Source organism: Protopterus annectens, chromosome 10.part0 (assembly GCF_019279795.1).
Source record: "Protopterus annectens isolate FY-2018-M chromosome 10.part0, PAN1.0, whole genome shotgun sequence".
Classification (NCBI taxonomy): Eukaryota; Metazoa; Chordata; order Ceratodontiformes; family Protopteridae; genus Protopterus; species Protopterus annectens.
Window position 1 is genome coordinate 296,547,502 of NC_056744.1, and position 25,075 is coordinate 296,572,576.

The window sequence follows — 25,075 nt, forward strand, 5'->3', positions numbered from 1 at the left end:
AAGTGTTAGGAATGTCTCACTTAGGTGAGAGATCTCTTATACAAGCTGGGATTCCAAGAGAACATTCAAGTCTTTTTTGTCCCTTCCCACAGGATTGTATTCCTGTAGTGCCAGCTAATAACTTCAGTTCAAAGATCTTTTCTTCCACAGGAAAAAAATAGGTCTCTATCTAGACCTATTTCTAAGGTATTTCACTCAAACTCTGGTCAGTATGAGGGAATACGTCAGGATTTTGAGTCTTGTGGTATCTATGATTCTCATGATACCCCTGGCAAAACTCCACATGCAAAAGATACAGGGGTGTCTGAAGTATGATTGGTCCCAGAACCAGCTTCCTTTGTCTTTTCAAATCTCTGTGCTGAGGTTTGTCAGAAGAGAAGTTACTTAGAGGAGACACCAAATTTCCCTATACCCAGGTCTCCCCATTCTCCCTCCCTGTTCCGAAGCAGTCAGTCTGCACAAATGCCTCAAATTTTGCTTGGGGAGGGATAAAAGTGCAAGGTATGTGGGACACCCAAAGACAGACGTGCACATAAATATAACAGAAATGCTTGCCTTGATCAAGAAACTCAACTCTCTGAATCATCTTTGTCCACTGGCCCTCTTTAAGTTGTTACAGACAATACCATAGTCATGTGGTACATCAGCAAGCAAAGGGAAACAAGGACGTACTCCCTTTGCAGACTAGCTAAAGTAGCTTGAGTTACAGCTTCACAGCACAGCCTTACTATGCAGGCATCCTGCATTCTGTCAGAACAAAGTTGTGTGACAGACAGGCTGATCAGGACAGGGCAGACCCCTCATAAATGGGAAATCCATCAGGGAGCCTTCAAAGATTTGATCCATCTGTGGAGAGTGCCTCAAGTAGACTTCTTTGTCTCTTCTCTGAGCAATCAGCTGACAAGATACTTCTCCAGGATTCCATGGAAGAAGACTTGGAAGACAGATGCCTTTTCCTTTCTTTAAACAAGAATGTACCTGTATGCTTTTCCACCCTTTCAACTGATATCCAGGTACTTCTAAAGATTCAGAAGGAATCTCCAAAGATCATTGTGGTGACTCCCTTATGGTCCAGGTAACAGTGGATGTTCATCGTGCATACAGCTGCAGTCATCACAGATGGGTTCTCCTGCCGTCAGGCGGGTCCTCGGTCGGCCGAATTCCAAAGTCTTGGTCCGGCGTCGGTTGTTGTCGCTTTCTTTCCTGACGTCAGTGCGACAGGGGTATATAAGACACAGCCGACGCCATTTTCTCCCGTCTTTTTTGCCGCGCAGTGCCCGAAGCAGAAGCAGTTCGCAAGTGCCTGTCGGCCAGCTCCTGAAATTACAAAAATTTGGAAACCGAAGTCTTCTTTAAAGCTAAGTACCCCGTTGGGGAAACTTTTCTTGCCTCAGACCGATGTCAGACAAAGTTAACAATTGTATTTCTTGTGGGAAGCAAATACCGCATAAGGATTTCCATTCCCTCTGTATACCTTGCTTAGGCCCAGACCACGACGTCTCGGGCTGTCGCTTTTGTGCTACTTTCAATAAACGCACTATTAAGCGTCGGGCGGAGTTCGCCCAGCACTTTTTTGGTAAAACTTTTAATTATAAAATGTCGTCGGAGACTCCGACTACCGTTTTGACCAAAAAATGCAAAGACAAAGACCGGCATTCGAGGTCCGCTGTCTCCACCGACACCACGCCAAAACCGGCTACACGTGGTCCGGTTCTCAGTGAGGCACCTACGCAGCCCCTGACTACCGACGACGCTTCTCTGGCGGTGTCTTCTGTAACCGAGACCGCAGGTTCCTCGGCCCATACCCCGACTACAGCTACCAAAGCCACTGTGAGTGTTGAGCCTCTTAATGTGGACAGGTCCACTTCCACCCATGGTGTCTTCAGACCTTCTTCTTCCTTTTCCATAAAGGCCTTTACTAAGTCTAAATCAGCCATGCATCCCAAGAGGCCTGTTGCACAGGGCCCATCTCCAGGCCCCATGCCTAAAAAGCAGATGCTCAAAATGGCTGAGGATTTAATTACTCTTATCAGGGGTTCCCAGCCCCCTCCGGACAAGAGACCCAGAGTGGAGGAAGATTCCCCCTCTTCTGACCAGGGCTCCATTATTTCAGAGCATTCTGATGTGGAGGAGCATTCGTACTCCCCTTTTGAAGATTCTGATGCAGAACAGTCTATTCCTTCTGTATCCCCCCCAGAGGATTTTTCATTCGGGGAAACCTTGCATACCTTGAGGGAACACTTCCATTGGGAAGGCCAAGATTTCTCAGATTCCAAGAAAAGGCTTAGGGAATTTCTTTTGCTACCTCAGCACAGACCTCTGGTGATACCTCCTGTCTTGGACATACTTGATGATGTCTACTCGGAGTCTTGTCTTAACCCGGATTCCCTGCCTCCCGCCCCAGTCAAGCCTGATAGGTACTACAGAGTTCCTAACTCACACCAATTCCTTTACAAAAGCCACAATGCAGACCCTGAAACCATTTCTCAAGGCCCCAAGGGAATGAAGGCCTCTACTGCTAAGAATCCATTACCTTCCGAGAGAGCGTCTAGATCCTTAGAAAGGTGGGGGAAAAAGGTATATACCTCAGCCACCCTAGCCATGAGGGCCTTAAATTGTCAGTTCCATATGCTTAAATATCAACAGTTTCTGTTATCACAATTAAAGAATAAAATGTCACAACCTGAACAACCAGATTTAAAGGAGTTGCAGGATATGATGCATAGTGCAGAACAAGTGGGTAAACACACCTTACAATGTGGCTATGATGCTCTAGAAGCCTCAAGTAGAGCTGCTGTTACAGGATCAGTCATTCGTAGACATGCCTGGCTTAGGGAACAAACCTTGCCTGACCATGTTAAAGCTAAACTATTAGATGCTCCTTTACAAAAGGATGTATTATTTGGTACTAATGCTGAGGAGATTCTGCGAAAAATGGAAGAAAAAGCTAAATCAATGAAAACAGTCAAGGCTTTTCTACAGGTTCAACCACCACGTTTTAGCAGAAATTGGCCTTCAAAAAACTGGTCCTTTCCAGCCACGGACAAGCCCCAAAGAGGTAGATACAGGCGCACAAGGGGCAGAGGACAATCTCAAGGATCATACAGAGGCAGACAATGGCAATCTCCAGCACCAAGAGGTGGTGAAGACAGTGCACAACAATACAGGAAACAAACCCAATGACTTTCCCCTTTGCATGCCAAGCAAGGCTCAGGTGGCAGCACCCTTGGGAGGAAAGCTGGCATTATTTTCAAAAAATTGGCATATTGTCACAAAAGACAAATGGATCCTGGACATTAGAAGCAGAGGCTACAGATTTCATTTTCACACTCTTCCAAAAATGAGAGGCATGCCGAACCTGCCACACAATCAAAGGGCAGAGGCTCAAATACAAATTTCAAAGCTCATGGGCATGAAAGCTATTCAAGAGGTACCTACTCACGAACAAGGTCAAGGTTTTTACTCAAGACTATTCCTGGTACCAAGGAAGGGAACCGATTGGAGACCCATTTTGGACTTATCCATCCTAAACGCATTTCTACTCATACCAAAATTCAAGAGGCTCACCTTACAGCAGCTTCTTCCCATGCTGGGCAAGGAGTCTTGGCTGGTAACATTGGACCTCAAGGAGGCATACCTGCATGTCCCAATCAGACAAAGCTGCAGAAGATACCTCAGATTTCTTGCAGGTTCAATCCACTATCAATTCTCTGCATTGCCCTTTGGCTTATCTACTGCGCCCAGAGTATTCACGAAATGCCTGGCATCAGTAATTGCCTACTGCAGACTTCAAGGGATACAAATTTACCCTTATTTGGACGATTGCCTGATCCAGGCGGACAGCAAATTCTTACTTCTGGAACATCTGGCTTATGTAACACGGTTATTGAATTACCTGGGATACACAGTCAACAAAGAGAAATCCAGGCTAACACCATCTCAGAATATAATTTTCCTGTGTGCCAACTTGGACACAAACACCCAGATGGCCTATCTTACGCCAGAAAAACAGGGGCAACTAACTCAGTACTTCAAGACACTAGCAAATTGTACCAGGCTAACTGCAAGGAAAATCCTGCAGGCTCTGGGATTCATGGCATCTTGCATTCTTCTAATCCCATATGCAAAGTTGCATATGAGGAAACTTCAGTGGTATCTAAAGAACCTATGGTCTCAACACAGCCACAGTTTGGAAACAATAGTACCACTAATTCCATGTTTGCAAAAGGAATTTCTATGGTGGGCCCTAGCATGCCAAACAAACACAGGTCTACCATTCTGCAAGCCTCAAGCAAATCAAGTTATGACAACAGACGCCTCAGACTACGCCTGGGGGGCACACATGACGGACAGGTGCATCCAGGGCAAGTGGTCCCAAAAGGAAAAGCATCTTCACATCAATCAAAAGGAGATGCTAGCAGTGATAAATGCAATTACAGCTTTCAAAGACCTTTTGCATCCAGGACAGTTATTGATAAGAACAGACAACACCACAGTAATGTGGTACATAAACAAACAAGGAGGAACACATTCATACCCCCTGTGCAGGCTGGCCATGTCACTTTGGAACTTGGCTCTGGAATGTCAAATCGAACTTCAAGCACAGTACCTGCCAGGTTTGGAAAACACGTTGGCAGACAATCTAAGCAGAAATATGACAGATCCGCACGAATGGAAGTTGCATCCTCAAGTCTTTACAAACATAATCCAAGCATGGGGATGGCCAGACATAGATCTCTTTGCCTCCCACAAGAATCATCAATTGACAAAATTCTGCTCAAGGGCATTTCATCCAAAGGCCTGGAGGGTGGACGCCCTTTCTTTCAGTTGGGCAGCACTGACAGTTTATGCTTTTCCACCTTTGCCTCTACTGCCCAAGGTGCTCTTGAAGGCAAGAGCAGACAGACCAAGGATGATATTGATTGCACCAGACTGGCCAAGACAACACTGGTACCCACTCCTGAGGAGTCTAACACACTCTCCTCCCTGGACCCTACCTCTAATGCCTCTTCTCCTGACTCAGCACAGCTACCAAATTCTACACAGCCAGCTGAAAACACTCAACCTGGCTGCATGGAAAATTCCTTAGCACCACAACAGATCCTACTCTCCAAGGAGGTGCAGGATGTCATTTTGGAGGCAAGAAGGCCATCTACTAGAAAAGCTTACTCCGCAAAATGGAAACGGTATTGCGTTTGGAATGAGAAAAAGGGCCAGGATCCTAGGAAACTGAATTTGCCTCAGATATTACAGTATCTAGCTGAGCTGCTGAACAGTGGACTTTCATTTTCCTCCATTAAAATACATGCCTCAGCCATTTCTGCAGAATACAACACTGATCCACCCTTATTCTCTCACCCACTCTTAAAGCAGTTCCTCAGAGGGGCTAAGAATATAAGACCTCCAAGGAAACAACCAATACCAGCCTGGGATCTAAATTACATTCTAGAAAAATTAACATTGCCTCCCTTTGAACCATCTGCATCAACAGATTTGCAATATTTGTCCTGGAAAACAGCTTTCCTTCTGGCTATTACCTCAGCTCGTAGGGTCTCGGAACTACAAGCCCTCATGGCTATGCAGCCCTTTCTCATTTTCCATCAGGACAGGGTTTCTCTACGAACCAACCCGTCATTTATGCCTAAGTTAGTATCAAGGGTAGCTTTAAATCAGGCCATACACTTACCTACCTTTTACCCCAATCCTCAAAACAAAGGGGAAAGGCTGCTACATTCCTTAGACATCCATAGACAGCTGCGTTGCTATTTGGACAGAACAAAGCCTTTCAGGAAGTCAGAACAACTCTGTCTCCTATGCTGTAGGAGCTCAAGGGAAGCCTATTTCCAAACAGACAATTTCAAAATGGATAGGTCACTGCATACGTTTTTGTTACTCCTTTCATGGTAAATCTGTACCTGCAGGCATCAGATCCCACTCCACAAGGGCCACAGCTACCTCTGCAGCCTTCCTCAGAGGAGTCCCAACCAAAGATATTTTGGAGGCAGCCACTTGGAGTTCTGTGCATACCTTCACCAAACACCACCACCTACCTTTATATTCCAAAACTAGAGCAGGCTTTGCCACTGCTGTGTTGCAGGGCATTCTGGCTCCTCCCAGTTCCACCTAGTGCCTACCACCCTGTGCGTAGCTTTGGGATTCTACCCATCTGTGATGACTGCAGCTGTATGCACGATGAACATAGTACAGTTTTGTACCTACCATAAATGTAGATGTTCGAGTGCTAATACAGCTGCAGTCCAGGTTTCCCTCCCTCCTTCCCCTCTGGGAACATACCTAGTGGCTAACTCCTCTACTTTCAACCTGATTGGTGTATTTGCTTGCAACTACTAATTTTTGATTATATTGCATTGCATGATTATATATAATATCTATCTATCTATATATATATATATATATATATATATTGCCTTCCTTCTGGGGGCACCTGACATCTGGGGCAAGAAAGACTGAAGAAAATGGCGTCGGCTGTGTCTTATATACCCCTGTCGCACTGACGTCAGAAAAGAAAGCGACAACAACCGACGCCGGACCAAGACTTTGGAATTCGGCCGACCGAGGACCCGCCTGACGGCAGGAGAACCCATCTATGATGACTGCAGCTGTATTAGCACTCGAACATCTACATTTATGGTAGGTACAAAACTGTACTTTCTCCCTTCTTGACCAGGGGCAACTACCACAAGCTTCCTTATGGATCTACCCACACAAGATCTGGGTGTGATACACCCTGACCACAATCGACTTCAACTGGGTGCCTGGATGATAGGGTCTTAATTCCCTTTAGGCACCTGTTTACTGTGAACATGCAGCAGGTCCTAATGGAGGCAAGAAAGCCTGCTACTGAAAAATCAGATATTAACAAATGGAAAAGGTTTTCTAGTTGGTGGCAACAACATAACAGCACCCATTCAGGTCTAGTTGTTCTCTGGTTTTACAGCATTTGTGTGAGTATCCTATGACCTTTCTTACTTCATTTATCGGCCATTTCAGCATGCCTGCCCAGTGCCCATGCGTTCTTGTCTTTCAATGCATTCTCATGTCAAAATGTTTTTGAAAGGGATTTTGCATAAGTGGCCTCTCCTTCGGATCTTAATTGTGTGTAACTAGCACTTGCTCAATTTAAACCAGCCAATCTGTCTGATTTGTGATTTTTAACATGTTAAACCTTGTCTGTAATATGTAAATAGGACCGCCAGAAACACAGTTATGTATCCCAGCAACTACCCCATCCATGTGATGCAGAGTTCCTCCCTAACTCAATTCAAGTGTAACTTGGACAATTGGATGGGGGAACAGGAAATTCTTCCCCAGTTTCGCACCTGTGTCTCTGATGGACACAGGCAGTCTGTAAATGGTTCGACTCCCAGGGCCCTGATTGTAAATGTTCCCTCTTCCAAGCACTTATCAATATTACCAGAACTTGTCAGAGATTTGGGATACATGGCTAGGCTTAAAAAGACCTTGTGGTTGTTAGCCTAATCAACACCTATGAATCTATGAACTGTTTTAGAGATTGCTCTTAACCACCGCAAAAAGGGTATATGAGTTGCAAGCTCTTATGGTAAGTCAACCCTATCTCATTTTCCACAGAGACACGGTTTCTTTGAGAACTAATCCTTCTTTTATGCCTAAAGTGGTGTCAGAATTTACTTTAAGCCAAAATATCAGTTTCTGTTTTCTTTCTTGAACAGCATACACCACCATACCTTGGCTGTCCAGACAACTTAGGTTCTGTCTTAATAGAACTGAATCTTTCAAGTCTTCAAATCAGTTGTTCATGTCATGTGAATGTAAGAAGAAGTGACAATCTGTGTCAAGGCAGACTATTTCTGAATGGCAGTCTAAGGCTGTTACCTTTTATTGTACTCACCACAACAAAACTGTTCCAGGTAGTTTCAAGGCCCACTCTACCAGGGTCTTGGCTATTATTCTAAAAGCAGCATCTTGGTCATCTATACATGCATTTACAAGGCATTACAAGCCTGGTTCCTTCTCTAGGTCTAGCTTAGGCTTTGCTAGGACCATTCTGCAGGGTCTCCTGCACTCCTGGACCCTTCCTGTGCCACCTGCCAAATGTAATATGTTATAAAGCTACCCATATAGCTAAGGCTACTGCAGTAGTGATCAATATAATGGAAAATTGTACAGTTTTCTAAGTACGCTTACCATAACAGTTGATGATCGAATAATCACTTATGCAGTTGCTACATCACTTATGCAGTTGCTACTCCCTCCTTCCCTCACCCCCACCTTGTTTTTGTGTGTTGTTTAGGTTTTATGGGAATACTTTAATTTATTTATTGTTGCCAGCATTGACCTTCCAGGGCTCAGCCTTGCTGTCTGTGTTGACATGATAGCTCTAAAGGGCTTGGCTCCCAAGCCTGTCATTTTAGTCAGCTCAGCTCAAACTGACTGTTAGAAAGTACCCTGAAACTTTGCAAGTTAGCCGGTTGTTATATCCTTAGCAGGATCTAACCCATACAGCTAAGACTACTGCAGTAGTGATAATTTAAACATCTACTATTATAGTAAGTTTACTTACACAACTGTACTTTCTCTTCTATCATCTGAGAAAGAGTATATGGCTTTATTAATAATGTTTCATGCAAGTATTGCATATTGGACTTCATTTAATCAGAATAGTGACTATTTTCTCATTTTTTCATGAGAAATAGATTACTGCATTAATAATTTCCAATGAAGATCAATAGGGCCTCAAAGAATTGAAGAGAATTCCTGTCAGTGCTACCTTTATATGGGTGTCTTTCACCTAGCCAAGCTTCCATCAAAACCTGGTGTGAGACCAGCAGGATTTTTTTTCAGAGATTCCTTTTGAAGTTTCTGGCTAGGGTAAATCAGGTAAGGCAAAATGTAATCAAGATGTTTTGATTACCTGTTATACTGCAAACCTGTACTATAAGACATTGGGTTATTTATTTAGAGTTTGTCAGCCAGGGTAGAGCACTGATCCCTTTAGACTTATTTCACTGTCAGCTAAGGGGTAAACACAATAGATACATGACATTGAATGCAACGTTAAAGACAAAATACAATATATACATTTGTTATATACAAAGTGAATATCAGAGTTGGCCTGAGGGTATAAAGACAATGGCTACATGATCTAATATGCAGAGTGACTGACAAAACACAATATACATATATATATATATATATATATATATATATATATATACGTTCATTATTTACATAGTGGGTATTAGTGTTGGTATGCTACAATAATCACATAGAAAAGCAAAGTCAGAGCGAGCTGTTGGGGGAGTTATGGTAGGTAGAGGTTAAGTTGTATGAACAGAGAGAGAGAGAGAGAGAAAGCAGTTTATTTGCTGCTGCCTACATGTTAGATAGCATGATGAAGATCTAGGACTTCACTATATAAACTGGCAGCAATCTCTACAGCAAGTTTTCCTGTCTGGTAAATGAGAATGAAAAATGGGGGAAAAAAGACTTCCTATAAGGTAACTCCCTGGGGCATTAGCAGTCAATTAAAAAGTGGTATTGAGAGTGAAGCATGGGAGTAGTCCTCAGTGTTAAGGATGGGGAACATGTTCACAGGAAGTTACCTACTAAGCAGATTACACCACACTGTACTGAAAATTCAAGAGAAAGTGTTTTGAGATACGAGACCAGCCATACTCATCCTGAGAGTTTCCAATGTCTTATTTTAATAGGAAAGCTTCTTTTCCTTCTGAAATATATGGTTAGGAGAAAACACTGCTGCTGCCCAAAAGTCCTTGCTGCTCCCAAGTGAGCATTAATTTACGTAGGAGAATTTGTTTCAGCAAGCCCTGCCCTAATTAGGCTTTTGCATGGGTACATTGTTAAAAAGTTAGTGTTTTTGCAACAGACACACTGGGGGGAAAACATAGTTATGGTTGCTGTGGTATTCAGTAATCCCTGCTACATACCTTTTGCATTCCTAGTTACTGGCAAGTCACAAAAAGGCTCAGTAAAAGGGTATCCTTTATATCAGAATTTACATATTTTGAATGACTAAAGAGGAGATGCTAGCAAGAGCTGCATCTTTCAAGCAGATTCCCATAACATAAAAAAAATGTATCAGACCTACTCGGCAATGAGATGGCTTTGTGGTGCAGAAGGATGAATGATTAAGCTGTAAGGAGGGAATCACTAATGTAATACTGCCACCTACTGGAAGATAGATGTACATCATTGCAGTGTATGAGCCTGAGAAGTGCACTTGTCTTTTCTAGGCTGCATTTGTTAAGTAACATTCATCAAGCATGTGGACTTGCACACAAATGACTTAGGCATGTGTGCATGTTAGCTGCAAGAGGGAGAAGTTAGATCATGTATATAAAAAAAAAACCTCTTGGCTGCCTGAATGATGGCCACACAGCAGTCTGCTGTTTCCTGTAAGGGACTGAATTGAGAACTGCCATGTCGTGGTAAGTGAGATAGTCAGTAGGCACTGGAGAAAAAAAAGATCACATTAAAGAAAAGATAAACTTGTTTAGCAGTGCAGCAAACAGGGTAGTTTGGTCACTTTAAATATCTTTTTAGGCTGTTCAAAGAGCAATTGTTGGCACAAAGATTAAAACATAGCATTTGTATCAATTTGCCAAAACAAGGGGCAGTTTGATATGAAGATGATTCTGTGGGGCTAAATAAAATGTGTGATCCTCTCATGGGGCAGGAAGACAACAGCTGGACAAACCAGTCAGAATCTAGAACTATAGAATAGCTTTCTAAATTCACATTATTTAAACAGTAGTGCTTTACTGGTAGGAGTGAGATGCTGAAAAGCCAAATTATGTGACCCTTTCAGATTGTATCTTCTTTTTTGCCAGATATAGGAACATTCTCTAAATTGAGAAACTTCCTTATAATAACTCAGGGCCAGGAGAGTGGGGACGAGTCTCTCACAGTATTTGCACATTTATTATTGTATTGCTGTGTGAAGGGCTCATCAAGAAATGTAGTAAAAACTTGGTTAACAGACAGTAATGGAAAGTTTTATATTCTGCAACAAACCTGATATGATAACTCGTCTGTTTCATTTGTTTTGTGTAATGCAGTTTTATTACAGAAATCTTCTCATTTTGCCCAGTCTGTTATTATTTATGTATTTTGTAGATGTAGCACTTCACATCTCTCATTTTTAGGACTGGTATGATTCAGTTTTATAGATGCAACATTTTAAACTAAGATCCTAAATATGGTTTTTAATTCCTGAACATCTTCAGCTTGGCTAAAACCTTCATGATCTTGTTGGCCTTCAGGAGGAGAGAAGAGTTTAGGTAATTTTGTAGCCACTGTTCTTTGTGAAGCAGGAAGCACAATTTGTCATACCTGCTCATGTTGAACTTGACCTTCATGTCCTGGCTCGAGATGGCATATCATTGTATTTTTATTATTTACTTCTTTGTAGAGCAAGATTTATATACTTACTTGTTAGTGGGTTCTTGGTGGTTCAGTGTTAATACACCATGGAGAAAGTGAAGCAGGTTTAAAAGTTGTCTGTTAATGATCACTCTTTCTCTGAAATGCAGCAGCCTTGGAGTGATAATAATAAAGTTAAATGGTGCTGCAGAGGACTTGCCTCTCCCTCCTAAAAAAAATTTAACTTTTTACGCCATGCTTTTTCATAAATGGAGCAGCTTGAGTACATACATTCTGTGACTGTCTGTTCTTAAGCTGCAGTTTATGAGCTGCTGTTTCTAGGCAAGTTTGAGGCTAGTTTCTAGATAGTAAGTATACACAACTGATCTTTTTTATACATTTGTTAACTGGATAAGTCCACTGGAACAAGTGTGGGGAGACCATGAGCATAGCCTGTTTAAATGACTCCCTCATAGTCACAGAAGGCAAATGGAGAAGGAAGAAATCAACCATGTACACTTGGCTACAGCCAGCGGTTTAACAGCTCATAGCCTTAATTCTGTGCGGTACCTGTCAGTCAGCTGCCTAGTTTGAGTTTTCAGAACCATCATCAAGCAAATTTCACTTTTCATTTCCTCTCAACAATATGTGTAAAATTGCTAGCTATGTTCTGACATAGAACATAATGAAATGGAACAACTCTAGGGTAAATAACCTATGACCTGTGTCTGGCTTACAAGGCATCCTCCAACCCATTACCGATGGATTTACAGGACATCAGAAGTACTCATTCTAGGGGTCTAAACCTCTCTTGTAGCTTCAACAGAATGGTTAAGAGCTTTCAGGTTTGTATCGAGGAAGATACCACTGCTGTGGAACAGACTCCCCATCCACATAAAACAAAGTTCATCCCTGTCCATGTTCATACGCAACTTATATTTACAGATGGGAAACAGAAAATTTACCTCAGGACTGCCCCCTGTACTACTAATGGACAGAGGCAGCTTCTAAATACTTTATCCCATGCATGGGTCCACTCAAAATATATATATGATCCCAGTTATTGTCATTAAGGGTAATATATAATTATCAACCACTGGATGGATAAGACCAGTCTATAACCAAATAGGATATGTTATATTGAGCACAAGAAGCAAAACTGGCTAGGCTTAAAATGGCTAGCAAGGGCAGCTGGCTTAGTACTTATCTATGAACCTGCAAGCAAAGTATTATTTAAAAAAAGAAATGAAAAAGCATAGAGTGTGCCAGGATGTCCAAGTCCTAAGATAAGTTCCATTTCTTTCTGATTTTAGCACTCTGTGTAAAACCGTTTAACGACTTACCTTTCACTCTTCTTTTGTTGTTTATTCAGTACATGTGATTATAGTGTAAAAATGTGCATTTTCTGATTAAAGACACTTACCTTCAGTTTTTATTGCAGTGCACCTGGGGGGAATTGCAGATGGAGAGTTACTGTCTCCTGGTGTATATGTATTTCCTGACCACAGTATCATATAATGCATTTTTTCAATCAATGTATCTTCTTTGTTGTCTGTATGTTTACTTTTTAGTTTAGAAGTCTGTGACCCAACTGTATGCTTTCCTTTTATGACATTTCAGGTCATAGCTCTTGAATATGAGCAAACAGGAGCCCAGATTTCTAACCTGCACAAAGATCCATATCCATTATTTATTACTTTTCTGGCTCTATTAGCTGACAGTTTGGTGTATATTCTGGTAGCTGTCTACTTAGAAGAAGTTGTGCCAGGTATGTATTTATTTATTCAGTTTATTTATTTTGTTTGTTTAAATAACTGGAAACTTCAATGACATAGTTGGTGAGGAATGTCCTACTTCTGAGTATGTAGTGTGAACTAAGTATACATTTTCAGACAGTATTACTGTATCAGTGTAGTTAATGTACAGATGTTACTTTGGAAAACCATTCTTTTGAGTGAGTGTAATGGAATGCATGGATGGGTTTAAAATTCTTTAGTGGTATTAATAATTTTTAGTCTGTTTCTCATAAAATTGTAGTTTTCTAGCAAATCACTGGCAAATCATTGAGGCTTCAAATCAAAGTATAATGACAATTTGACTTTCAGGCTTCATACCCTTCAGAAAATTCATGATAATTCAAAACTTGTTATTCTTGCAGCTTTAGAAGTCTGTAAGATTAGTATTTAAAAATTATCCCTGTGTTTGGGCCTTTGTCTCCCCATTGTTTATGGCTTTGTCTAGATTTTTTACTTTTAACAGGTTGAGATATGGTACTAAGCAGTGTAGATTCCTCAAGATTTTTAATAAAAAATAGACCTAGTATACAGCAGTACCTTCTTCTGCAGTTGAAGAAACTAAAGCCGCTTCTGTTTTCTGACTTACACAAATAGTTGAACAATAGGCAAAGCCCTGCAGAGTTTCATCCGCACAGACTTCGCCAAGTGTATGTTACTAGTGAGTGCTTGAAAAGGGTGACAAAAACGTGCATATATGTGTCTTCTTAAAAGTACATATGGCTAGGCATCTCATGGTCCTTGTGTTTGCTTGCCTGGGTTTGTCCCTATGTTTTTAAGTGCAGGCTGTTGCATATTTAGCTTTCACTGGACCCTTCTAAGCAGAAGGTGAGAAAACTGCAGTTTGTTTATATTTTAGTTCCTGTTGTAGTAAGGAGAAAATGTACAGAAAACAGAGAACAGGTATACCGTTTAAAGATGATTTTTTTTGCATTTTTCAATCCATTTGACTATGATAATATATATATATATATATAGAGAGAGAGACAGACAGACAGACAGACTCTAGCAGATATTTGAAATGTATTAGTTTATTGGACAATGCTGAAGGCCTCAGGGTTTTTGTCATGGGCTCATCCTGTAGTCTTAACTTCTTGGTGAGATCTTTGAAATTTGCATGCAGCAACTTAAAATCATCATTATCTCCTTTCGGCTTATCCCGGTTAGGAGTCGCCACAGTGGAACAACGGTCCACAGAAAGAGTTGCCAGGCTGGCGCCCAACCTTCCACAGAAGGTACACGTGTGCACGCGCACACACACACACACACACACACACACACACACACACACACACACATGCACAATCGCACATGCACAAACACGCACAATTTAGAGTGTCCAATCCACCTACAGCATGTCTTTGGGATGTGGGAGGAAACCGGAGAGCCCAGGGGAAACCCACACGACCACAGGGCGGACATGCATACTCCACACAGAAGGACCCCAGCCGAGAATTGAACCGGAGAACCTCTTGCTGTGAGGTGGCAACGCTAATCGCTACACCACCGTGGCCATCTATGCACCAACTTAAAATAGCATCTTTTATTTCCCCAAACCAAATTGCATCGTCTTTATTTCTGTTTCATTCTGAGTTTGTTTCTTTAAGTTTCCTCTTATATGTTATGCAACTCTGAACAGATCATTTAATGACATAGTGATACCTGTTCACCCCCTGTAAAAACAAATTCTGTCTAGTGGGCTTGGCCAGTTATTTGAACTGTTGCTGCACTTTTATTTTTGGCCAAGTGTAACAATTGAGTGGATTGACAGTATATTAAATATTATATTGGCTTTGTTTTACATTTTTTAAGCTTAGTTTGTCTTTTCTTAACTGTTAAAATGGTAATATTGAAAAGCAAACCTTAATTTACACCAAAAAACACAGTTGTGCATGCCCAAGGTAATCCAGTAGCAAGTAGTCCAACACAAAAGGAGAAAAACACGTTGTAGGTTTGAAATTCAAAAAATATTTTAATGGACAAACAGTCCCCTGCAAAGTGCTTTTGTCCAAGACAGGATTCTTCAGAGCATGGGGGTGAAACAGAAGCAATGGGCATTTAAAAACAATAGCAACCAATCAGATATGACAAACATTAATTCGTCTATAGTTAGTCTCATTAAAATAAATGTAAATTTTAAAGCAACTCTCATAAGCATCCGTTAAATAAAACATGCAGTTCAACTTACAATGAAAACAATGGTTAAAAAAAATATATATATATATATATATATATATATATATTTTGATTATTTAGTGACCAAAGTTAAAAAGTTAGAAATTAAATTCAAAATTGAACAGCCCTAGCTTTTACGATGCTGTTAATGGAATTTTTGTCATTCAGACCTGGCTCGTGAGTATCATTAATTCATAATTGTCGGGCTAACTCCTTGCACTCAAATTGTGTCTCCCAGTCCCCTACAGAGAAATGCTGACCTTGTCAATCACCCCAAATTTAAAACTAGCCCTAGTGGGTATGGAACAAGTGGTGGTGTGTCTGTATATGGCATTCTTGGTGTCTTTCCTTCTAATATCATACAGGTGCTGATAGACCCTCTTTTTTTTAAGGCACGTTCAGTCCTTTCACTATAGAAACTTGAACATAAACTTAAACAACAATATAGACAACACCCCTAGATTTACAGTTAGCTCAAACCAATGAGCACAATGGTTTACTCTTATAAAGGACGGGGTAAGTGTCCTAAAAATGCAGCTAGATTACAAAGTCTCTCAAACAGTATTTGTTTTCTCAGCTCAGACCTAAACCTGTAGCTATACCTACATGTTTACCAGCTGGAAATAGACTTTTTGTTTCTTCCGATCCTTTCCTTGTGGATAAAGAAGGAAAAGTATTGGACACATTTGGGAAGAATCTTTTTCCCTTCTTTCATTTTGGCATGTAAAATTCTTAACTGTGATTTTTTTGTGCAGACAGTTTAAGACAATCAGCTACCATACTTCCACTGAAGGTAGTGCCTGTCTGAATTCTATTGTTTCTAGCATTTCTCAACTATCAAAAAATGCCTTAAGGATTGTGTACGATTGTGCAGATACTGTGTTTAGGACCACCACTTCTGTTACAGTTTTAAGGAGGTGTACCTGGGTATGTAATCAAAAAGTTTCTGATGTGGCAAAGTCTGAAATTTTGAATTCAGCTTTAGATAAGGAGGTTTTTGTTTGGTCCATTTACTGTTCAGGTCCTCAAACAATTTGAAGAGACAGGAAAATGAATTTAGGGAATTTCCAAGATTTTTCTGCACTCCCAAATCCTCTTTCATATTTAAGAAACAGAACAAACAATCCCTGCCTCCCCAAATGAAATGGTGAAGTAAAAAGCGGAGGTATGATGGTCACAGCAAGAAACAAGAGTCTCTGCCTAAAAAGGGACAGTCTACAACTTCTGAATGACTAGGCCAGCATCCCCCCCTCCTACTCGTGTTTCAAAAATCTGTCCCAACAACTGACTCTTTACATTTTCCTTTGGCAGCATCTTGTTACAGACTCTTTGGTGTTAAATGTGGTTCAGGAAGGATACAGATGGCACTGGATTCAAATACCTCCTTTCAGGGGAATTCTTCCCAAAACCCAAACCAAGCAAAATGTTTTCCTCAGGTTCTTCTACATTTACTCAGCCTAGGATTCATAGAACCAGTACCTTTAAATCAAAGGGGCAAAGGCTTCTATTCCAGAATGGTTCTGGTACCAAAGAAAAAGCCTTCTTGGAGGTCAGTTTTTGATCTTTCTAAATCTGTATGTAAAAGTTCCAACATTCAAGATGTTGACCCATCAGAATCTATTACCTTGCATTCCTCAGGGAACCTTTATGGTAAATCTAAAAAGATGCTTACTGTTATGTTCCCATAATCAAATATTTCAGAAATTATCTCAAGTTTTGTGTATCTAGGTCACATTAACAGTTCCTTGCATTACCATTTGGGTTATCTACTGCTCCAAGGGTGTTTACAAAGTATCTGTTTCTAGTCATAAAGCACTGCAGACTGAGTAGCATTCATATTTTCATCTTTGCAGAGCATTTTCCTAGATGTCAAGAGTCATTACAATGGGTTTCATTTCTTTTGACCAGTATGTGGCTCCAGATGAATATTCAGAAATCCTTCTGGACCCCATCACACAGATTTGTCTTTGTATGATGCCTTACAGACACACTGAAGCAAAAAGATTTTTTTTTGACACACGAGAAGGTGAACTTTTATCTGAAAACTTTCCTAAGCTTCTCAAATCAGTCTCAAACTTCAGCCAGAGAGTATCTCAGGATTCTGCAGTTAATGGTATCTATGCTTCTCATGATTCATCATGCCAGATAACACATGGTTTCTAAAAATAAACTCAACATTTGCATCCTCTGGAATTTCAGATTCCAATCTTGGAATTTATAAAAAAAAGGAGCTTCACTGGTGGAGACTGCAAATACAAGTACATTCAGGTCTACCCTTTTCTTCTCTACCTCTAAGCCAATCTGTAACTACAGACACCTCTGATTTTGTTTAGGGAGTAGTTTGTTAGGGTAAACGTGCAAGACATGTGGTATTCCTCAGCTAGACCAAAGAATGCTAGTCCTTTGATTTGTTAGACATGCTTAGAATGCCTAAATGTATGTACCTATCTCATACTTAAATGTGAATGTTGTAATGTTGTATTTGCAACTACCATGAAGGCTGTTCCTTTGATATGCTAGAGACATGCTTAGATTGCCTAAATATATGTACCTACCTCATATTTAAATGTGAATTTTTGAAATGTTGCATTCGTTACTGCTAGCTTATACTACTTATATATATGCTGAATGCTAACTTTTCTCTTCTGTATATTTGTCTCCCTTTCTTCCCAAAGTACCCAACTCAACTTTCTCCTGCTCCTAATATAACCACTACCTACCTGGTGAGATAAGAATCCCATCCAAAGTCCAGCGACCTCATCTACCAGCTTCTTTTCTCTGCACCCTCTATCAGGGAAGAAAGAAAGTATGTTATGGGCTAAGTCCACATTGTAAATCAGACCCCTGTCTACTACTTGCGTCAGGGCTCCAAAGTTCGCAGTGAGCTTGAGCAGCCAGCTTCCCTTTGCTCCTCCTCTCTATCTACCCAACAGCCAACTCACCTCTACCACTTACCTAAACACTCTGTTACTATACATTTCTTCTAGCACAGTTCTACACCAATTAGCTCCCTTACACACTTACCTACAATACCAGATCTGCCCACTAGGTGGCATCCTTATCCTATCCATCTTTCACTGCCTCTCTCTGTTCTACCTCTGTAATTTCATCTAATTTCTTATGTCCTTGACCTGATCCTCTTCATACTCACCTTGTGCCCTTTCAGTACTTTACCCCTCTGGCTCTCCTTTTCGGTAGACTCCTGTACCATCTCAGACCTTCTCCACTCAGGTCCTACTTTTCTAACCTGTAACTAACTGCATTGCTGATAGTTTCCTCTCTAACTTCTATTCCTTTTGTCTCTACCTGCTCCGTTCGCCCTGCGGGCTTACTCCGCTCCCCTCCCCTACCCCCAATTCCCACCCACCCCCACTACATCTACATTTATACCCATTTAACCACTCCTACTTCCTCTCCATCCTCAAAACTCCACCCCTTCCTCTTCCTATCTCCTCCCACATTCATACAACCCTTACTTCACATCCCTCCCTCCTCCTTACTCAACACCACTACATTGCTTATCAAAACCCTAACATGCTTAAAAAATACTCATACTTCCCAATTCAACTACTACTCTTCCTGAACCTTACCTACATCTACTATCTTACCCAACCTTATCCCATCACCCACTCACCACTCTTACACACAACCTGCCCTCTCCATACTTCACAATCCAACTTCTTCAACTTGATCTCCCCTGAACTATATCCCTTCAACAACAACCTATGCTTTCATTTCATACTATTCCCCCCTCTTAAAACCTCATCAACCATTCTACTCTCCATACCTCCTACTAATCTTTCAACTTATACCTCTCAGTCGAAACAATCCAAATACCTCCACTACTTAACTCAACTTCTAACTTCCATACTTTTATCTGGTGATATACACCCTAACCCAGGCCCAACCCCCTCCTCCTCAATAACTAAATCCATCCTACTTGCATCTTTTAATGCACAATGCTTAGCTAACAAAATTCCAAATCTCCATGCCTGGCTACTCCATAACAAACCAGACATCCTAGCTATTTCTGAAACCTGGCTAAAACCTCATGTAAAAAATGAAGAGATAGTACCACCCAATTACTCTATCATCAGAACAGACAGAACCCATAAAAAAGGTGGTGGAGTGGCTCTAATCTACTCTTCCTCCCTATCCATAACACCCTATAATAAAGCCATTCCAAAGTTTGCTAATGCAGAATTAATACTAGCTCATCTTCAGCTAAACAAAGATAAATGTATATACATTGCCTCTATTTACATTCCCCCTGGAGACAATGTCCCAATACTCGAAGAAATCCTCTCCTGGCTATCAACTAATATCTGTAATGAAACTATAATCATGGGAGACACCAATATTAATTGGTCCTCCATTCAGTCCCCTACTCACCCCCTCAACATCAACCTATACAACTACTCTCAACTCATCAACTCCATAACTAGGCCATCTAAAGACTTCACTAGTAGCAACATTTTAGGCTGGATTCTAGTCTCCTACCCCCACAACTATCCTGACAGTGGAACCATCCCTGACTCCCTCAGTGACCACCTTCCCATCTTCACTAGACATCTTCCTTCTCCCTTACTAGCTACTCATACTTACTTAACTACCCGATGCTATAGAAACTTTAACCCAGAAGCTTTGTCTGACACCCTTAAATCACTTAACTGGTACCCTCTATAAACTCTACCACTTGAAAATGCAACAACTCACTTTAATACTACCTTCCTACATCTCCTAAATAATCATGCTCCCTTAATAACCAAAAGAATAAAAAAGAAAGCCACCCCCTGGTTAACTACAAGTACACTAGCCACCATGCAACTTAGAGATAAAGCCTGGACACAATACCAGAGGAACAAATCTACATCTAACCTCAATGAATACAAAACTCTCCGTAACTCAGTTAAAAAGCTTATCTCAGCAGACCATCAAAACAACTTCATCCAACTTCAAAGCAACCATAAAACCAACCCACAAAAGTTCTGGAGAGGTATAACTACCCTCTTAAAACCTGGTACTACAGAAAACCCTAACCCCTCCCCAAATGTACAAGACTCTGATCTTGCTACCCAGTTCAGTTCTTTCTTCATTGACTCTATTTCCAAACTTACCTCTTCTTTTTCAAATAACAATCCACATCCACTTCTCCTCAACCATCTCCCCCTCCAACTTTTTTCTCTCATTCCTCACCCTCTCAACCCCCTCCATTTTTCATTAAACCTATTCCTACTTCTACTATAAGAAAACTCCTACAGAAACTAAAACCCATGCACCAATGCCCCTGATAACATTCCCTCATACTTCCTCAGCATAGCTGTCAAAGCCATTGCCCTCCCTATCAGTATCCTAATCAACCGCTCTATCCAAGAAGGTCATGTTCCTCAAATCTGGAAAAAAGCTTACATCATTCCCCTGCACAAAGGAGGAAATAATACTACTATTTCCAATTTCCGTCCCATCGCCATCCTCTCTCCCATTTCTAAAGTCCTAGAGAAATGTATCCACCTTCAACTCCTCCCCCATCTCTTGGACAACAACCTATTAACTCCTAAAAAACACGGATTCAGACCCCATCATAGCACTATGACTGCCCTCCTTTCCTTCCTTGAAACTGTGAATAAAGCTAGAGATTCTGGCTTCACTGTATCTACCATCCTTCTCGATCTCTCTAAGGCCTTCGACACTATCTCTCATAGCCTACTTCTTACTAAACTAGCTAACCGAAACCTCTCACCCTCTTCCCGCAAATGGTTTACCAGCTCTATCTCCAATAGGCAGCAAGCTGTCAAATGGAAAAAGGCCACCTCCTCCTTCCTCATCACCCCCACAGGTGTCCCACAAGGTTCCATACTGGGCCCCCTCCTCTTCAACATTTTCATTAATGACTTTTACCGCTCTATCCCTCTTGCTAACATTACCCAATATGCAGATGATTCTACAATCATCTGTGCTGCCCCATCTATCCCAACTCTTTTAAAACTAACTCAAGATGCCTTCTCTACCACAGAAGAATGGATGAAAGACAACCATCTAGCACTCATTGCTGCTAAAACTAAACTTATGATTTTTACCTCCTCTAAAACTAAGAATTTTGATCGAAATTTATTCTCCATCACCAGCCAAAATACAACACCTCTTGAGCTGGTATCTGAAACCAAACTACTAGGAGTTCAAATCGATGACAGGCTCAAATTCAACTCCCATCTACTACTAAACATAAAAAAACCCACCAAAAACTTGGTATGCTCTACCGACACAATCGGTTCCTCACCTCAACTACTAAACTTACTCTCTCTACTACATTTCTCTTACCCTCCCTTCTCTATGGAGCCCCTCTTCTAACAAACCTACAATCATCTCTCAAAACCAAACTGTCCTCTTGTTACAATAAAATAGCCAGATTCGCCACTAGCAACAAATCATCAACCCATCACTGTGAATCTCTCCACAAACTCAACTGGCTAGAGCTACTAAACTACCTCTCTTATACTCAGCTCACCTATGCTCATAAACTTATTTTCCAGCAATCCCTCTGTTCCTCCCTCTCCACTACCTTTAAAATGCACCACTCACAAAGACTTCTCAGATCAAACAATCAAAACCTTATAGAAGTGTACAGACCCCTCCACCCCCCAGGACAATACCTCCTGTCATACTCACTAGCATGCCTATGGAACTCCCTTCCCCCCTCCATTCGTACCATTACTAGCCTCCCATCCTTTAAAAAATCACTCCACTCTCATCTAACTTCCACATGGGAATGCTCCTGCTCCCATCCCTCATAACTTGCACTTTACTTCAACACTCTTTCCCTTCCTTCTCTCACATCCCAGGTAACAAATTCTTGCTTGCTTCTATTATACAACTCCTTACTGGTATCTAGCAATTCCGTACCTACTGCATCTAACTACCTATCCTCAATCCTTCTAGAGAAGAAGGAAAAAAATATTATACTTTTGACATTATTAACTTTGATTGAAATACTTTTGATCAGTCTATTTTATTTCTGTAATCTTCATGCAATCTATGTGTGTATATTAATCTTAGTTTGTTTATCTCTGTAATCTTCATGCAATCTATGTGTGTATATTAACCTTTGTGTAATCTGTATGAGGTGCTTTCCTCCCCAGGACTCCATTGAAAATGGCTTCTTCAGGCCCACTGGACTATCCTGGTTAAACAACTGCAAATAAAAATAAAAAATAAAAAAATATAGATGGCAAAGAGATGCTGGCTGTGATCCATGCCTACAAATCTCTTCATCTGTGGCCCACTGGACCTCTTCAGGTGATTACAGACAGCACCACCTTGATGTGGTGCATCAACAAGTAAGAGGCCACTAGGTGGTACCTTATGTGCAGATTGGCTATGATTGCTTGGGAGGTAGATCTTCAATACCCCTTAACCCTCCAAGTATGTGACACGATCTCAGCTAGCCTCCAAAGGTCTTCACCACTAAACCAAGTAGATATCGTAGAAGAACACCAGTATGAAGACCACCATGATAATGCAGCAAAAACAACTTCTTTATTTAGGTACAAGCAAAGAAAGAGATGAGCGCTTTCACGTACGGACTGTACGCTTCTTCAGATCTATTTAATTGTAACAGAACTACTTCCTTATATAGCACAAATAAGTGATAGATGATGTCAATTATCCCCTTAATATATCAATTTACAAAATTGATTGCAGAAAGCTGTTGTGGCTGTTAAACTGTCAGTGCAATACTAAAGAAGTATAAGTAACTGTTTCAACATATAAATAGACTAAAAGTGAGCATAAGAATTCTTCTCACATTACATAAAAAACTTCAACACTTAAATAGTTTTTATATAAATAAGTAAATAAACAAAAAATGTATTCCATATATGGCTATATTCACTGAATAGAAAAACTAATATATAATAATATATATCAGTGTGCAAAAAACGCATTTTAAAACCTATACCTAACACAATTAATTACATATTATAGTAAAAATAGAAATTAAAAGAAAAAGTATATATAATATATATATATATATGAAAAATATATATATATAAAAACTTAATATACATGTACATATCTACATATTTAGTGAGTAATTGTGTGATATGACATAAAGTAACATTAAAAATAAAAGATATAAATTTTTTATATATGTATGTATATATCTAACATCTTTCATAAAAGCAAAAAGAAAATAAAGACAAAAAACCAAGACAAAAACACAAAAAAAATAAAAAAAAAAAAATATACACTACTCATGTAAAGAATTCATGTAAGCACTCATAAAAAAGAGGAGCCAAAAAAGTAGCTCTCTATCTATTCAAAGTAAGTATATTTGTCAGGGTTGGCTTAGCACTTCTATCTATTATAACATATTATATGATGAAATTGTACATATTAACTTGAAGGAGGCTCAATATAAATATTTGTTTAATGCTAAAAATGAAGTCATAAAGTATAGAATATAAATATTTTAAAAAACTCTAAAAAATTTATCTATATAATAAACAAAGGAAATATATATGTATTATGAAAACATATATATGTATTATAATATTTATATATAACTAAAGTCTAAAAATCTAGATAATCGATATTAGAATAAACGTATATATAATAAAGTATATGAAAATGCATTTATTTGATATTTATAATGTTAACAATAATAAATGCAAATGTATTTATTAAATATATGCACCTAATAAAAAGTGTTTAAAAAATGTTTAAAAATAAAAATGGGAATCATGGTTAGTATATTGAAAAAAGTAGTTAAGCTTCAAAAAGTAATGCAGACATGGATGTGTAAATGGTAATAAGTCATGTCTTATTCATAAGGATACTCAATGTGGTCTGATATATATTAGCCAAAATATTCAGATGTTTAATTATTTTATTTTAAGCTTCTCTTTTTAAGTACTGATCTAATGCTGATGTACTGATTCAGACCTGGACTATAATGTGCTTTAAACCGGAGAATCCATTGTAATTCTATACTTTCTAGTTCATTAAATGTGTCACCTTTCCTATTATTTGAATGCACAAGTTGTAATGTTCTAAATTTGAAACTATGACCAGAATTATTTGTTATATGTTTAGCAAGGGCATTTTTCTGGTCATTTTTCCTAATGTCGTATATATGATTATATATACGTTCTTTCAAGGGTCTTGTTGTCATCCCTATATAGAATGCATCACAATCCTGGCAGTTTGCTAGGTATATCAAGTTGGAGCTGGTGCAAGTCGATCTAAAATTAGGTTTAAAGTTAATGTCTAGCCTAGGATGTGTATAGTTAATATCACTAGAAATGTAACTGCACATATTGCATGTATTGCATGGATAGGTCCCTAGCTTGTTGTGACTGCTCCATCTTTCTATGTTGTCAAGTTGTATCATATCACATGCTTTACTAAAATTACCATTATTCTTTTCAACACATAGTATTCTTTTTAGGTTCTTGCTGTTAGTATATAGGAACCTTGGTTTAGTTCCCACTAGACTCTCTATATCTTCATTTGTGAGAAGAATATGCTAGTTTTTTTGTATAATCTCAACAATAGATCTGTTATCACTGGTGTATCTGGTTTGAAAAGGTATAAAACGTTTCTTAGAACAGTATCCCCCTTGAGCCTGATATAAACTCTTTCTCTGTGTGGATGGAATTTGAGATGAACAGAGAGACTGTTTAACTGATTGAATCAGATCCCCACTATATTTTCTCTCTATAAAC

General features: G+C 39.8%; 1 protein-coding gene across 2 annotated transcripts in view; it reads left to right on the top strand.

The window, feature by feature from the left end:
* LOC122813052 (cholesterol transporter ABCA5-like) overlaps positions 1-25,075 on the top strand; it is a 2,390,735-nt gene that overhangs the window by 929,057 nt on the left and 1,436,603 nt on the right. For both annotated transcript variants that reach the window (XM_044085171.1, XM_044085172.1), the window contains exon 9: positions 13,006-13,153. In XM_044085171.1, coding sequence (XP_043941106.1) covers positions 13,006-13,153 — 148 coding nt within the window. The remainder of the gene's footprint in view (positions 1-13,005; positions 13,154-25,075) is intronic.